The sequence below is a fragment of the Spea bombifrons genome, chromosome 8, assembly GCF_027358695.1.
Source record: "Spea bombifrons isolate aSpeBom1 chromosome 8, aSpeBom1.2.pri, whole genome shotgun sequence".
NCBI lineage: Eukaryota > Metazoa > Chordata > Amphibia > Anura > Pelobatidae > Spea > Spea bombifrons.
In genome coordinates, this window is record NC_071094.1 from 29275490 (window position 1) to 29293400 (window position 17911).

The 17911-nt window shown below is 41.8% G+C and overlaps 2 protein-coding genes across 2 annotated transcripts; one reads left to right on the forward strand and one right to left on the reverse strand.

Annotated features, from left to right (window-relative positions):
- Positions 1-222: 222 nt before the first annotated feature.
- MCTS1 (MCTS1 re-initiation and release factor) lies at positions 223-9757 on the forward strand. Its single transcript, XM_053472549.1, has 6 exons — positions 223-379; positions 1157-1309; positions 2004-2101; positions 2718-2851; positions 4939-5006; positions 9575-9757. The coding sequence occupies exons 1-6, from the start codon at positions 369-371 to the stop codon at positions 9654-9656; spliced, it is 546 nt and encodes a 181-aa protein (XP_053328524.1). The 5' UTR covers positions 223-368; the 3' UTR covers positions 9657-9757.
- Positions 9758-11994: 2237 nt separating this feature from the next.
- Positions 11995-17326, reverse strand: C1GALT1C1 (C1GALT1 specific chaperone 1). The gene is made up of 2 exons (XM_053473081.1): positions 17254-17326; positions 11995-14045 (listed from the first exon to the last, which is right to left on the reverse strand). The coding sequence occupies exon 2, from the start codon at positions 14038-14040 to the stop codon at positions 13087-13089; it is 954 nt and encodes a 317-aa protein (XP_053329056.1). The 5' UTR covers positions 14041-14045; positions 17254-17326; the 3' UTR covers positions 11995-13086.
- Between the last annotated feature and the right edge of the window lie 585 nt (positions 17327-17911).

The window sequence follows — 17911 nt, forward strand, 5'->3', positions numbered from 1 at the left end:
GAGCATTGCTGTAGTGTGGGTGCCCACCATTGACCTTTGACCTATATTTACAAGCAGATGCTACACTAGCTATCCCGAAACGTTTACGTAGAGAAAGAACCACTCTCTCTCGAGCTGTTACACATTCGCCTTTATAGCAACAATCTTTTTTCAGCGCTCATTTCACTCCTGCGGAACCTACTTTCTTCTGCCAGGAGTAGGTAATCACTTCCGCCCTGTGTAAACGTCACGTCCTCCAAGAAGCAATGAATGTGTCAGCGAGCCAACCGGCGTGCGTGGAGGGCTGATCCGGGCCGTGACCCGGAAGTAAACGTCTTCCCTCATCATCTAAGACCTTAGAAGCCAGTGTGCCCAGTGAGAGCATCAGCATGTTCAAGAAGTGAGTGTTTGCAATCATTCCTTTTTATTTTAGTAGAAATTATAACGAACGCGTGGATTTATGGGTGAGGAGTGCTTCACCTATCAAGCCATGACACATGCACACATATACATACATGTATGTATTCATTGCAAAGTATGTAGGACACTGTGTGATTTTGTGTTTATAACGTTTGTCTAATCGGAATGGCAGCGATCACCTTAAAACCAAACAGTGTTTCTAGAATTGATATTTATTTTTTTTCTCTGCCTTCACTTGTATAACAATACACTGAATTGAGACAATTCTTCCCTTCGGTCTCCCGAAAAGAGAATCCTAGTGATCTAAATAGAATATTTATCCATCTCCTTCTGCACGGTATTCGTAACACTTGTTCATGTTATTTTCAGTTTTTTATGTTAATTTTAGCGTTATTGCCAACGCTGCCATGTATGGAAAATACTGGCTCTCTATAAATAAAATGTCCTTTTCTCAGAGAACGCAATGTGTCAAACTCCCGTCCTCCAGGGCACAGCGTTTGGGTTATACTGGCTAAAATATAAAATAAGTGCTATCTTTAGACTCTGACATCATAACTGCCTTCCAAGGGGTGATGAGTTGGGAATGATTTTGTAAAAAAAATTATGTATAACAGCACCAATACTTGTTTCCTGATTTTAGGTCCAATTTCCCTGGCCTCGACAAGTTTCTTTTAATGCTGTAAAGCGGTTTTGTTTTGGAACCGCAGATTATTGTTGGGAATTTAAATTGAACTTTTTTTTTTTTTTTTGCATTCAGATTTGATGAGAAAGAGAATGTGTCCAACTGTATACAGCTGAAGACTTCTGTGATAAAAGGCATTAAAAATCAGCTGACTGATCAGTTTCCAGGCATAGATCAATGGCTGAACCAGATAATGCCAAAAAAGGACCCTGTGAAAATAGTCAGATGGTAAGTACCAAGGGATATACCGAGTCAAGTGTTCAAGATAAGGGGTGTATCATACTCTGGTTTCTCTTCTTTCGCCTTTTACTAAAGATAAGGGGTGTATAATTAGCGAACTCAGGTGTGTGTGTGTGTGTGTGTGTGTGGGGGGGGGATTTAAACCGTCCGCCTAAGCCAGGGGAGCGCCGGCAGCCATCCCTCCCTGCATGCTGCTGTCCTTACTGCGGAGCACCAGGATATGATGTCATTTTAAGGACACATGGGCCTGTGCGTAAGCGAACTTTGGAGGCTATGCTGACTCGACAATGTTAGTAGGCCAATTGGAGAGATCGGTGATATCCCTTTTATCCATCCCCCTAGCAGCGGCAAGGTACAAGTGATCATCATACTGATGGTCGGGTAACTTCTGCATGAGGCCTTCCCCTAGCCCTGTCTTTGTTTTTGGGTACAGGGCACCTTTTACAAATAGCTTAATAGTAAACCGTCTGCTACTTATTGGTTTACCCTTTAATATTCTGATTGAAGGTAATGTTTAAAGAAAATTGTATTTATGGTCACCAATTCTGTAATGCAGGGAAATACAGAATAAATCAAGTCGCGTTACGAGAAAATGACCCGGTATATAATATGTCGAGCCATCTTGCCCTATTTATTTATACGGTAATCTGATGCTTTTTTTCTTGTTTCTGATCTTTTACAGCCATGAACACATAGAAATTTTAACTGTAAATGGAGAGCTGTTATTCTTCAGACAGAGGGAAGGGCCTTTCTACCCAACATTACGATTACTTCATAAGTGTAAGTTTTGAGAAAACTTTGATGGTAACTGAAAAAGTAAAGTGTATCCAACAGGACTAGAGTAGCAAACCATACAAATCGAAGCAATATGTCTGTCTTAAATGGTTGATTTATTAGCCCTGTAATGATTCTTGATGAGTCTCACATTGGAGGTACTCAAGACTTATCAAGAGGTGAGTGGTGAGGCACATATACAGCGCCGCGGAATCTGCAGGCTCTTTATAAATAAATGTAATGTAGTTAACATAATTCCACCATGAGGACATCTCAAAGGGGAAAAGAAGACCCCAATACTTCCTCTTATTCTGTTTTTGTGAATGTCCCAGAAATGGATATTGCTAAAGTGTGATGGAAAGGAGATAAAACGTAGGAATATAAATACTCCAATCTTAAGAAATGCATATTCAAAGTTTTCGGTTTCATTTAATATAAACAGCGTGTATTGGATAGCTGTTGGATTTTTTTTTTTTATTTATTTTTTTTACCACATTCACATATATATATATATATATATTAGTGTGCGTCTGCTACCACAGAAGGCTATTCATTTCTGTGTATAAAATCTTGTATATAATCTGGTAACAAACACAATGCAATGTCTTACTTTTTGTTACAGACCCCTTCATACTTCCACATCAGCAGGTAGATAAAGGAGCTATAAAATTTGTCCTCAGTGGAGCCAACATCATGTGCCCGGGTCTGACATCTCCCGGAGCTAAGCTATACCCAGCAGCAGCGGACACTGTTGTTGTATCCTTTATTTAAAATTGCATATTGTATTGTATATGGATAGAACACTTGATTTTATTAGAAGCATCCCATAAAAACTGGATTTTCAAAATTAGTGTTTTCCATTTTAAAACCGTTCTGTTAAATAGTACAATATTTTTAGGTAGCTGCATAGTTGTCATGTGTTCTAGGTACTAGACTCATTATCGTGCCCTGTGCTAATTACCTATCCTGACTCTCTGACTAACGTCAAATTATAAATTAGGACTTCGTTAGTCTTGCCATAAAGAATCAGCTTAGTGTGGTGTTGTTTGGGTAAGGAAAGCCACCCAGAATATTACAACTGACAACAATGGCCTCCTCCGTATGTTGATAAATGGTTTGATAAAGATCCTTAATGATATTAATTAGTAGAAATAATGTTTCAATTGATATCACACTGCCAAATGTACCCAGGGATAGTGCTGTTGATGTGCTTATGACACACGCAAAACGTTCATTTCTCTCCCTGTTTTCCGACAAACTAAGCAGCGTTTGATGACCATCAGAGGGTACCTGAATATTCTGCATGTGCAGATATTGGGAACGTATATTAGCAGACCTGTCATACCACCTGTATATTCAGACAGGCTGTGGGGTCACGGTTAGCCCTACATAATGTATTTTATAGCAGGGCTTGACAAATTTTTTTAAATCTAGGAGCCAGCTAAAAAAGTTAGGAGCCAAGACTTTTTTTTGCCCTACACTCACACTTTGCCCCAGCACTCACGCTTTGCTCCAGCACTCATGGTCTCACACTTTGCCCCAGCACTCACACTTTGCCCCAGCACTCACACTTTGCCCACACTAAAAAGCACCAGTGCATATTTTTAATTACCATTAATCCCAATTGATTAACTCTGTCCCCAGTTTCCATAGGCATCTTTGTCACTAAATAGCTTCCCATAGTCCCATGTTTAGTGACAAAGATGCCTATGGGAAACTGGGGACAGAGTTTGCCTTTGCCCCCAGTCTCCCATAGGCATCTTTGTCACTAAACATGGGACTATGGGAAACTATTTAGTGACAAAGATGCCTATAGGAAATTGGGGACAGAGTTTGCCTTTGCCCCCAGTCTCCCATAGGCATCTTTGTCACTAAACATGAGATTATGGGAAGCTATTTAGTGACAAAGATGCCTATAGGAAACTGGGGACAGAGTTTGACTTTGCCCCCAGTCTCCCATAGGCATCTTTGTCCCAGCCTCCCACTGCCAAGCATGCCCCCAGTTACTTCCACTTACCTGACCCCGATGTGCACTCTGTTGGATTCATTCCCGCTGCTGCTGCTACCGGCGGCTCCACCCATCCTCCTCACTAAACGGGGCTGGCACCGCCCACAAAAGTCATTGAGCAGCGCTGGTGCCGCCCGCAAAAGTAATTGAGCGGTGCCGGCTGACTCACTTCTATTTTGAATCGTCAGGGGAGGCGTTTTAAGAAGCCGTCCCCGTTGATCTGAAATAGAATTGAGTCAGCTGGCCAGCGCGACTCAGTGACCTTCGTGGGCGGTGACAGCCCAGTTCAGTGAGGAGGGTGGGCGGAGCCGCTGGCAGCAGCGGGGTTGTCTGCATCGCACAGACGCCCGCTGCTGCCGGAAAGGAGGATCCAAGTCCCCTGCAATGCCGCGGGGGATCTGGATCCAAAACTCAATTATAGGTTTGGCTCACAAACACCTAGGCGCCAGGAAAAAATTATCAGTCGCCCTGGCGCCTGGGATTTGTCGAGCCCTGTTTTATAGCATTAGAATGCAGAGAACAAGAAAGTCTGGAATTTTTATTTATATATTTTTTTTATATATACTAACAGAATCCCAACACACTATGTTTGCCAGTTCTCTGTATGTGTATATATATATATATATATATATATATATATATATATATAATGTGTGTACAGGCACTTGTTCTGGGCACCGTACTTCACAAGGTCTTTGGTGGAAACAAATTTCCTTAAACCAGGAGAATATAGGTTATGGTGCTTAAAGTGTTTGTAAAATAATGAATCTTAATTTCTACGAAAAACAAATCCGGTGTTTTTATCTGGTTTATATTCCTAAACTGCAACATCTAGGCGATAATGGCAGAGGGAAAGCAACATGCTCTCTGTGTTGGAGTCATGAAGATGTCTGCAGATGATATGTAAGTTTCACAGCCTTCTTTTCATTTGCTATTTATGCAGCGATTTATATTTTTGCATTTTGTGCTGTATAAAGGAGTAATGGAATTATAATTGTCGCCATAGGATTGCTCCAGTTGAGGTTTTACTAATATACTGCATTTTGATGGTTGTGTATAAGTTTAAGGTCTGGTGCAAAACTATAAAAAAAAATAAAAATGGGGCAGTTTAGTAAGCTGGTTTGTTTTTGTCATTTCGCTCCAGAATTGCAATTAAATGTCAACTGCACCGTTTCCTCGCACGTGGTATCTCACACACTTTGTAGCAAGGAAGCACTTTTGGGTAGAAACGCTCAGTTCTATTTTAAATGGGGACTGATGGATAGCTATACATCGTGACAATAGGTTCAAGGTTTGCAATTATGATTCCATTATCTGAATAATAATAATAAAAAATCAGTTTCAGACAATTTCGTAAAAATTGCAAAACTTGTCAGGATGTATATTTATCCTTTTTGTTTCATTATACATTTAATGCAAATTGCCTGCTTGTTTCTCCCATCATTCAAAAAAGTTACATAATTTAATAACAACAAAACTTTTACAGCGAACATCTGGATTATAAACTATTTATAAACCTATGAGAGCCTAGATTACGCGTTAATTTTTTTTTTTTTGCTAGGCTGACTCCGATCTTCCGTTATGTAGTGAGACCCTTTTGTGTAAAGATTTCATTAGATGGGAGATTAATTTTAGTTCTAAAGTCCCTAACAGTGAGAGACTATCAGTTTATCAGTTTATTGCAGCTCAGTAGTGAGATGGATTGTCAGCTTTAGGCTAGGTTTCCACTTGGGTTTTTGTCCGGCGTTTTTTTCTTGATGAAAAACGCCAGGAAAACTGCCAAGAAAACTGCCACTGCATTTACCTGCGTTTTGGCGTTTTTTCTGCAGTTTTTTCTGGCGTTTTAGCCTTTCTGTGGAAATTGCTTTTTTTGACCTTAGGCAGTTTTTCCAGCCTTTACAAGTTAGAAGTTTCACCCAGCTAAAAGGGATTAGGATAAATGGCAAGTATCTGCCCTCTCCTGATGTCATTTACTTGGTAGACCCTTTTTGTCTCTCTTCTGTGGTTTGTAAGGCATGCTTTATTTCGAATGTCTGCTCCTCTGGGAAGATTGGCCCCAAATGATGGTGCAAATTGTTTGCTGTTGCTTTTGGCACGCAGGATCCGGTCGCGTATGTTTGTTTGTAATGGCATGTTTGTTCCAAATGGTGTAAAATTCAATATGAACCAGTCCAGGACTTTGTTTTGTGTGAAACTGTTTGTTTTCAGCCTATTTCTCGTAGGACACACAGATACCGGGTCCATCCTCTGCATTGTAACTGTGGAAAAAACGCCATAAAAAACGCCAAGGCAATAAACCCACATGGCTTTTTCATGGCGTTTTTTCTCTCCCATAGACTTCTATTGGAGAAAAAAAGCCAAGATTTCTTGCAAAAAACGCCAGAGTGTCAACATGCTGCAGTTTTGAAAAACTGCCACAGAGCCCAAAAAAGCAGAAAAACGCCAAAGAGGACTGAAAAAACGCCAGACAGAAAAACGCCAAGTGGAAATTGCATTTTGCGATTTCCTATTGAATTACAGCTAACATCTGGCTGCAGCCGTTTTTCACAAAAAAAGCCAGGTGGCGCTATTGGCATTTTTATAGGCGTTTTTAGCAAAAAAAAACCCAAATGGAAACCAAGCCTTAGGGTAATTTAGACTGTCCTAGACTAATAGGTAGTTTCTTATCCAGACTTTCACTATAAAAACTGTAGATCTGCTACTTCATAGTTAGTTTTATTTTTGTAGTCTCTTGTAAGTGGGCATTGTCTCCCCTCCCCTCTCTTTTTTTTTTTTTTTAATTTTATTTAATATAATATAGTATAATATTATATACCGTATTTGCTCGATTATAAGACAAGGTTTTTTCCAGAGCAAATGCTCCAGAAAAATACCCCTCGTCTTCTAATCGGGGTCGTCTTATAATCAGACCTCAAATAGGTCTGACTAAGATCCAGATCCCCCGCAGCGATGCAGGGGACCTGGATCCTCCTGTGTTATGCCCCCCCCCCCAACTTACCGGTGCTTAGTCCGGGCAGCGTGTAGAGCTCTACACGATTCGCGTAGACAACTTCCGCTGCAGCCGGGAGGAAGTGCAGTTAGCAGCGGGGGTTGTCTGCGTCCATCACGCAGACCTTTCCCGGCTGTCAAAAGTTCCCCAGCCGCCCTGGTGTGGGGAACTCTGATCTCTGACAGCGATGGACGCAGACAACCCCCGCTGCTAACCGCACCTTTTCCCGCCTGCAGCGGAAGTTGTCTACTCTACGTTTGGAGGAGGGAGGGAGTGTTAAATGGGGGGCATAAGGCATTTCTGGAGGCAGAGTGCTCTATGAAATGCCTTTTAACCCCTTTAATGCCACTCTGCCTCCAGAAATGCCTTTTAACCCTCTATATGCCACTCTGCCTCCTGAAATGCCTTATATTTCCCTATAGCCACTCTGCCCCATAATATTCCTTTTAACCACCTAAATGCCAGAGCGGCATAAAGGGGTATAAGGCAATTCTGTAGGCAGAGTGGCATATAGAGGGTTAAAAGGCATTATGGGGCAAAGTGGCATATAGGGGGTATAAGGCATTTCTGGGGCAGAGTGGCAAGCCTGGGGGCAGATGTGCATAACTGCAGGTTGAAAAAAAAGGAAATAAAACAAATTTTTCTCAATCATAGCTTTTATTAAAACATTTACTGGTAAAACTTTTTTCCTATAGGGTCGTCTTATATTCAGGCTTTTTCTTTTTTTCATAAATTACCGTATTTGCTCGATTATAAGACGAGGTTTTTTCCAGAGCAAATGCTCTGAAAAATACCCCTCGTCTTATAATCGGGGTCGTCTTCTAATCAGACCCCAAAAAAATGGCTGGGGCCATGCTGCTTACCGGTCGCGAGCAGCGTCTCTTCCGTTAGAAGCAGGAGGACAGGAAGCTTGTAGCTTCCTCACAGAACTCTATCTCCCCCTCCCTCCTCTGGGGGCGGGGCCAGAGAAGTTGCTGGTACAGCCGGTCCCCTGCAGAAGTCTTCGAGTGAGAGATCTGCAGTTCAGGTAAGGGGGTGGGGGAGGGTTTTTGGGTAAGTATGTGTGATTAATGTGTGAAGTATGTGTGATTAATGGAATGAATGAGTATTTAAATGTTTGTGAATGTGTGTTTGTGTGTGATAGCATGGATGTGTAAGGGGGGGTGGGGGTTGTAGCATGGCATAGGGAGGCTGTAATCCCACTACTATCATCCCCAGGTTCCAGCATGTACTGGCTGCCTTGGCTTGATAGGAGTGTGATTGCTGTTAGCAGCAATCACACTCCTATCAAGCCAAGGCAGCCAGTACATGCTGGGTTAAAAGGCATATCATGGGGCTGAGTGGCATATAGGGGGTTAAAATGCATTTCTGGACCTCCAGAAATGCATTTTAACCCCCTATATGCCACTCTGCCCCATGATATGCATATATACCTCCAGAAATGCATTTTAACCCCCTATATGCCACTCAGCCCCATGATATGCCTTTTAACCCCCTATATGCCAGAGTGGCATATAGGGGTATAAGGCATATCATGGGGCAGAGTGGCAAATAGGGGGGTATAAAGCATTTCTGGGGGCAGAGTGGCATAACTGGGGGGGGCAGGTTGGCAAATAAAAGGAAATTTAAAAAATATATTTACATGAATTAATATTTACTGGTAAAACTTTTTTTCCTATAGGGTCGTCTTATATTCAGGCTTTTTGTTTTTTTCCTAAATTAATTTTGATTTTGGGGGGTCGTCTTATAATCGGGGTCGTCTTATAATTGAGCAAATACGGTAATATTCAGATTTGGGGGGTCGTCTTATAATCAGGCTTTTTCTTTTTCATAAATTAATATTCAGATTTGGGGGGTCGTCTTATAATCGGGGTCATCTTGTAATCGAGCAAATACGGTATTAACTGTATAATACATGTTAATTTTTAACCTGTATTATAGTTTTATATGTTATTATTTCTTCCATCATTGTCTACTTACCAAGATATTTTATTCTTGCCAGTCCATCATCATATACGGAGCCTTAACGTTCACACCAACTTTATTTAATCATGTCCCTTATACTAGAGATGAGTCGTGATTGGCTTTGCCCTTATTACATAAGATGCATGACATAATGGCTCACCACGTGCAGAGTACGCCCTACAGCCATCTGTTAAGCCTATAAGAAAAATAAGCGCGATGTGCATCATGTACATTGACGTTCTTCAGCTTTCCAACTGTTTTCTTCTTTTAAAACTAGCATAAAAGAGTAAAAATATCCCAAAAAGTGTAGATAGAACAATACATTTTCCAGTGAGTATATGTCCACGTGGTGGCGCCGTTCCAAAAAGAAAAAATAAGTGAGTTAATCACATCGTTGGAGAATCCGAGCCGCACACATAATAGTACTCTGGATAATGTGGAGTATTAACGTTACCGATCCCGCTTGCCCGCCTATACTTCTTGCTGCGATTACAGTGTTCTGTGTTTTCTTTAACAGTGAAAAGGTCAACAAAGGAATCGGCATAGAAAATATTCACTATTTAAATGATGGCTTGTGGCACATGAAGACTTACAAGTGAAGCACTTGGAGGCAGCGTGGATTGCGTGGAAATATTTGTGACTGAATGTGAAACACACTTTTTGTGCTGTAATTCTGCTTAATAAAGTAAATACGCCATAAGGCGCTCGTTCATGGCATTTATTACGTTATGGATGCCCTATGTTGGCAAATGATACGGGCATTGGGTCAGGCAGGGTGATGTCCTTTACGTTACACTGACAGATGGGAACTCTGGACTGTTTTTCAATAAGGAATTTGCTGGCATCTTAGGATACGGAGTCTATGCCACACTTACTCTGTACGACCATCGGTTTAACCCATTAAAGACAATGCATTGTGAGCCCGTACATGTACATTTGCCGTGAAGGGGTTAATTGTTTTGGAGAAATGATTAAAATGTTTACCTCTGTGGCATCTCAGACCACAAAGGCTGCCTGATCCAATCCTTAATCTGCGGTTTAACAACAGGCGAGTTAACGTTATGGGTAGGAAGAATTATGCTTATCCTGAGAAAATATTTATTGCCTTTTATGTAAGCGCCAACAAAATCATGCAGTGCTGTACAATAAATGTGGTTGATACATACAGACACAAAGGATAGTTACGATGGCTTCTCCCATGGCATACGCGTGTGTGTATGTATGTATGTATATATATATATATATCTATATATATATCTATATATCATTTACATCTGTAAACAGATCAGCTTTAACAATAATAATATCTGTATGGATTAGTGGTGTCCATCCAGTCCTATCAAAGGATAGACGATAAGTTTCTCATTAGAATACATGCATTGTGGTCACTGGTGTCTTCACGTGTTCACACCCTTTCCAGGGTTCAAAGTTCTGCTACAGAAGAATGAAAAGACAAAGAAACATTGATAATATAAAATAGGATATTTTATTCATAGAGTTTTAGTATTTCAAATTTCCCCAATTTTACAAAGTTACAAATATTTATTTAACAACAAATGCTGTTAAAGTTTCCACAAACCAACAGAAAGAAAAAATAGAAAATTTATATATATAACCCGATAGAGCCCCCAAACCTTAATTTGACAGACACATATATCACACACAGATATTGATCACTGGCCCTAAAGAATAGGTTTACAAAGCTGGTCGTCTGCTTTCACCAACAGCTAAAAGGCTTCTTGCCCTGGTGGAGAGGCGTTGGAACCCTCAGATACCGAGCGCAACACACAAATATAAACTTTCATTTTAATTTTCTAAATCCAGTTCTGTTCTGTACTTGAAAAACATTAGTTTTGCGTGTTACAAACAAAATTAAACTCCAGCTATAAATGATGGGCTATTTTGCACAAACACAAGAATTTCCTGGTTAAAACAAAGGCATTGTACAGCAGAAACTCATTTTTCTGGTGCAAAACAATATAAAATTTCCTTGCGAAACATTAAGGCTTTACATAGTGGTCATCTTACCGTTCATTTTCAGCTGTTTCATTATTTTCATATGCCTGTTTTTCTTCTTCCTCGGGCAAATTGATCTATACCCTCTGTATTTCAGCATGCTTACTTTCCAACTAATTTACTTTCTGACATCACATGCCCATAAAAGATAAAATGAGTCTGGGGCGATACACATCGATTAATGACAGTTTCACCACCTAGAAGGAAGTTAGATGTCTTCTACCATCTGTTAGCAAACAAGGATCTGATATATATAGCAAAAATAAGAAATGCTTCTCCTCTGGGCTTAAAATGATGCTGCACTATTAATAAGTGACAGAAGAAACTGAACTCTGATCTCACTGAGTAGTACTGAATACATGGCAGCTGAACCCCTTAAGGACAACAGGTCCTCCAACCCATTAATGACAATGCATCATGAGCTTGTACAAGTACAGGTTTTGTTGTGAAGTGGATAATACAATGGTGCTCTTACCCATACTAAAGTAGGCGTTCTAACTCACCAATGTGACGGGACTTCATAGACAATTGGGTAGGATGGGGTGGGCTCTTAAACCATGATAAAACCTACTAGGTTGTTTAGAGAAGATATGGGCTGCATCGATAAGTTGGTCAAAACTCCATCAACTTGTAGACCTAACTTTCACGGTGTCCATTTCCCTTAAAGTGACTGCTGGAGGACTTGAAGTTCTTCGATGCTGCTCGATTACACTGCTCAAGAAGTCTCAGCCAGCTTGATGATGATGGAAGTTGGACTGCAAAACCTTAAGCTTATGCCATGCCAACAGGTCTTGCCAAACAAGGACCTATCTGCATTTACATAGCTCGACCAGTCATGGAAGATAAGGGCAGTGATGCTTTATACAGCTCCTCAGTACCATGCTCTTCGTTACTTTCTACTGCAAAATGCCTACACAGTTTCATCACAAATAAAGCTTAATGCTATTAACGATATACAACTTTAAAGGCAAACATTTACAGTGCTAACATATCTTCTTTTGGGAGCGACTGCATTGGAACATAGATAAGTCTTACTTATGAGCATAACATAAACCGCTGGGTTAGCCAGTATTATTAGAGGATATTTCTGAGCCAGGAGAATATACACCCACAGAAACCAAACACTAGAAAATAGATTCTAGCAGTAAATTAAAAACCATTACCAAAAGTAATGATAAATAACAGAAATTAAATCAATCTTGGCAGCGGAAATTTGCTGTCCCATGGGCACTTACAGGGTTAACATAACTTAAATTTCTTAGTTATTAAATTTCTCCATTGTTGCTGAAAGGTATTCTTGATCTTGGCGAGGCAATGATGTTAAGGAATACTAGGTATCTGTGAGCGAATACAACATAATTAACGCAACTTGTAACATAGCACGATGGAACGGCGCCTACGCCAATCTGGCGCTAAGAACGGGCAACGCAAAATTAGAATCTGAATGTTTAAATCTCCCACAGGGAGTACTCCAGAAAGTCTCCCGTTCATATACAATCACCCACAGCTTACAAATTTATAAAAATAGACTTTGAGTGCAAAAAAATGTAAAATTCTGTATAATTACAAGCCAACAAGTATTTTGCCAGTCTGCACAATTGAAAGAGAAATCAAATAAAGGAAATAAAAACCCTGTGCTGATCACAAACGTCTTTTCGGAAGCTGGTATGTAAACTGGCAAGACGCACAACTGTCGGAAACATCCCTTGAATTAAGAAATCTTGACACATAAAAAAACCAATACATTATAAAAATCACTAATGTTCTCACTATGGAGGTGCATTTATAATTTAGGAAGGGGTAAACAATATCAAGTTCGTCAGCTGCTATTAAACTACTGTTCCCACAATCCTCTGCTCTAACTGGCAGAGAGGACTGATGGAGCTGTAGTTCAACAGCAGCTAATGTGTCACAGGCTGGCAAACTGTTGATTACAGTAAAATCTTCAAATAGATCGATGTCTTCCGGAAGTTTGATGAGATGAAGCCAGTAGCTGTTTCTGCTCTGCAAACTTCAGTCGTTAATGGAGTCCGCCGGTGGCATGAATATCAAAGCATCGTTAAAGCTGTGTCCATAGGCTCTTAATCTGTACACTCCATACATCATAACCTGCATATAGTTGGGCGATAGGCCACTGAAAGTGATAGCCATGTCTGAGCAACAGCCCTCCACCACTTTCTGTGGATCACTGGCCATTGACTCCTTGATGAGTGCACCCACTGATTTTGTGTTGAAGACGTCTTTTCCCTCCGAGTCTTCTGCATTTTCCGCCATCACTCCTTTGTATTTCAGGCACATGGCCAACTGCTTGTCTTCGGAAACTTTCCATATCACACCTCCTGTCTCAGGACACTTATCAGGCTCATTAAAAATAGAAATAAGCCTGTTCAGGGACTCTATGCTCAGGACAATTCCCCCCGCGAAGTCCACGTAGTCCAAGTCTCCCGACTTTACAGTGTGACCGATATAGAAAGGCTCAGAAGGATCTTTTTTTAGCAAAAAGTATTTTAGATTTTCGATCACAGCAAATGTATTTGGTTGACTTATGAAAAACCAGTTGTACTCGTTCTTGTGGTTATTATATGCCGTTTGGACGGCTTTTCTCATCATTGTCCACATGTCATTTGTGTTGAGGGAGATCGATTCAAACACTTTCATGTGCTCTGAGCTATAAAAGTCAGCTTTGTCACAATGCTTGCTCCAGGTGTCCCTCACTGCGGCCCAAAAGCTGAGGTCCTTTGGTTTTACAAGGATAATACAATAGACACGTACGCTGCGGCTCATCTCCATTCGTTCGGTGCCAGAAAGTTTCCGAACCTCCTCTTTGTCTGGAGCTTGAACGTGATGATGTTCGTGGGGGGCAGCTGGTTCATGTCCAACCCTCATATGTCCTATAAGGGTAACGACAACACAAAACGCTCCCCCTATCAAAATTCCTCGAATAAACGAACTTCCTTCTGAAAGCATCTTTCCTAAAATGCAAATGAGAGAAGAATTAGCAAAAATGACTGCTGCACATGCAATAGAAATCCAGAGTCACTTCACATAAAAATAAAATCTCTAAAATACTGAAACGGTAAGACACAGCCAACCTCACTAACAGAATACAAGGAGAGAGGGAAGGGGAGGAGAGAGGGAAGGGGAGGAGAGAGGGAAGGGGAGGAGAGAGGGAAGGGGAGGAGAGAGGGAAGGGGAGGAGAGAGGGAAGGGGAGGAGAGAGGGAAGGGGAGGAGAGAGGGAAGGGGAGGAGAGAGGGAAGGGGAGGAGAGAGGGAAGGAGAGAGGGAAGGAGAGAGGGAAGGGGAGGAGGGGGAGAGCGAGAAGCGGAGGGGGAGAGCGAGAAGGGGAGGGGGAGAGCGAGAAGGGGAGGGGGAGAGCGAGAAGGGGAGGGGGAGAGCGAGAAGGGGAGGGGGAGAGCGAGGAGGGAAGGGGGGAGAGCGAGGAGGGAAGGGGGGGAGAGCGAGGAGGGAAGGGGGGAGAGCGAGGAGGGAAGGGGGGAGAGCGAGGAGGGAAGGGGGGAGAGCGAGGAGGGAAGGGGGGGGGGAGCGAGGAGGGAAGGGGGGGAGTTGAGGGGGGTAGAGAGGGACACATACACACGCCTTACATTTTATTGTTTGCTAATGAGTGGGCTGCGTGTGCTCATGTTACAGCGTGCAGGTTAAATCATGGCTTGTGAGAGCGGATGTTCAGGCAGCCTATTCAGAGGCCGTATCTTTGCGCGGATACCATTCAAATATTTGCTAAATCTTTTTTCTGAATATATCGTCTTCAACACATCTTATCCTATACGCATATTTCCATCCCAGACTGGGCTACACCCCGTTAATACTGGGCAAGCACTGGGAACAACCTGCACACACAGAGACACAACACCAATTCATCTACTTATTTAGTGTCACCGACTTCCGGAAGATAAAATCTGTTAATTACCATAAACCTTACAGTTATGAGTCAACTCGAACGCACACACCCGCTGAATACGACGGCTCGTTTAAAGGCTGCTGTGTGTTTTATGGCGGCCCCACACCTTTTAGCTTACAATTAGTCAGACGTCAACTGCCTCAGTGCAGTCATTAACGATAAGTCCTTGGATTAAATGGATAACCAATACAGGTGCTGCTCACACTTACATCATTCAGGTTCTAGTAGAGGAATGTATAAAATGATGTTAGTCAGCGCTGATTCATATAAATGGGACGAAACTAGCTCAGATAATTGACCATATGCAGTGTTGGCTCTATACGATCGGTATAAATAACATGCAGCACACCGAAAATTTTGTTATTTATCAAACATCCAAAATAACGTAGTTTCGTGATGTTCTTTAAGTAAGTGGTATATATAATACTAAGAAAGCAATATGATGCAAGCCAGCTGCGAGTGACATTACTTGAGGTCAGGTCTATAAAAGCCAAAGTGTGCCAAGACTCAAGATGAGCTTTAACACAGAGTATGTTGCGGGTGGGAATCCACTACTGGTTTTCACACCCAGTAGCTCCTACTTATGAAGACTCATAGTTTTGTAAAAACAAAAATGCTCAATGTCTCCCTACCTTCTCCCAGGCTGCTTCCATGTACCAGTCTCCTTTTCCGCAGCTCAGCTTCTTGCCTCTTCTTGTTCTGTCTTCGTCTGCTTTTCCCCGCTATCTGATCTGTAGCCCAGGCTTTCGCAAAAGGGAGGCAACCTTCATGCACCCCCCCCAATTGGAGGAATGGGGAGAGGCTGTCCATGTGGTGCACACAGCGACTCCACTGTTTTGTGGAAGCCTGGGCTATGGATCAGATAGCGGGGAAAAAGACGAAGAAAGAAGACGGAAGAACAAAAAGAAGATCAATAGAATAAGCAGAGATGCGGAAAAGGAGACAAGTACTCGGATCAAAAGTCTGAGGGTTATACAACAGAAACAAGTGGGCTGACTAGATGGGCCGGTTTTGTTCACACCTCAGAGTGAATGAATGAACCAGGTCAATCACGAGCACTGGGAAGCTGCTCATGTACATTCTTGCACACGCTGTCAGTGCACCCTGTCCCCCGATGTTTAGTTAAAGCCGGTTAGACAGGCTAAGGTTTAAAGTGGGAGGGGGGTGTTTATCCTCTACTGTGGGCTTTTCTCAAGGAAACAACATGCTAAAGAAAGGGGGGTTCTTAGAAGAATGTGTACCAATATTAAAGATTCAAATAAAAAAAGCATTTTTCATAACATATACATACACAAACACATACATACACATACATGTGCAGTTTTTATTTCTCAGCAGACTGCCGAAACATGGTTCATTTAGGAACAAGCGATTTCATTTATAAAATACTAAATAAATTGTGTGGGTTTTTTTATGGGTCGGCTGTGTAGGGGATGCCATGCTTTCCCCCGGATGCACTGTTCACAATCATCTCAACCATAAACGGGACATCTGCCTCAACCAACATGAGCCAAGCTGGTCTGCCCGGAAAATTCAAGACCGTTAGCAGCTATGTCAAACACCAGTAACATATCTACCTTAAGATATTATGCGTTCTAATAAGCCAATTATCGCAAAAGAGAAGTTGTGTTCACGAAAACATAAAACTACGGCCTGCCGTCTCCACAAAACCCACAGAACTTTGTGGGGTTGGTTTTTTTGGTTCCTTTTGAACCTGTTGCAGTCGATTTCTGTATCACTACAGTGTCACTGACCTCCAGAATTCTACTGCATTACTGCTATACACATCTCGGTATGGATCTAATATATATATATATATATATATATATATATATATATATCCATAACTTTAGTCCATGATAGCTCTGACATAACTACAACTCTCACGATCCCTGGCGTGTTTATGATGGGTTGATTAGGTCAAAAGGGATTGCAGGATGATGTTAAGCAGCTATTTAGATGCCTCGTAGGGATAGATAATTCACTTCTAATACGCCGGACATTGGACAGTCCCCGTAAAATTACCGAATGCATGTAATTCATCTCAACATTAACGCAAACAATCAGTACATCCAAGTAGTAGTTAGACATTACAAGCTGGAAGAACATTTGCGGGCAATGACGTCACGCATCCCACTTCTATTAGCCAGTAACAACTACAAAGGGTTAAACGACAGGATCTGAAGACAGGGAAGTTAATGGTCAGAGAGAATAAGTATTTGACTCTCAACCACAAGAAAAAATATTCGGCAAGACCTACCTGCAATTCCCGACTTAACGACCGTCGCTATCCCACTCCAAGCGCTGCCGGATCTAACACTTCCGGCTCCGAATCCTACTGAGTCGAGATGACGCAGGCACGCGTGACGTGTCACTGTGGTAACGCGCACGACTCGCTCGTAGCCTGCCGCCCTGCAAATCATTAACCGGTCGGGGGTGGAACCTAGGTAGGCTGCGCGGACACGGAGTGCTTAAGGAGGAAGCATATATTATATATTCAAATATAATACAAATTCTTATCGTTTGAAGTCATTGTTATCCCTATAATTAATTAACCTTTAAAAGGAACGCCTCACTAATAACATTAAAAGTAACATTCACATTAGAGTCAATTTGTGTGAAAGCCGAGGCATTTCACTGCATGTAAATAGGTGCTTGCATTCTTTTGTTATTGGAGTTATAAAATGTGACCTCCCTCCCGTTTTCCTGCATTCCCTCCCGGGAACAGGAAGTGTACTTAAGTACGCTAGCTACATGCTGTAGTTGAGGTGAGGTCCTGCTGAAATCGCTTTTTAGTAAAACACACACATGTACACATTTGGAATCTTGAATTTAAGAATGGAGGGACCCGAGGGCCACATGAATTATTGTTCCAATGTAAAGTGGCACAGGGACTGCCACCGTTTGAGACCTGTCTC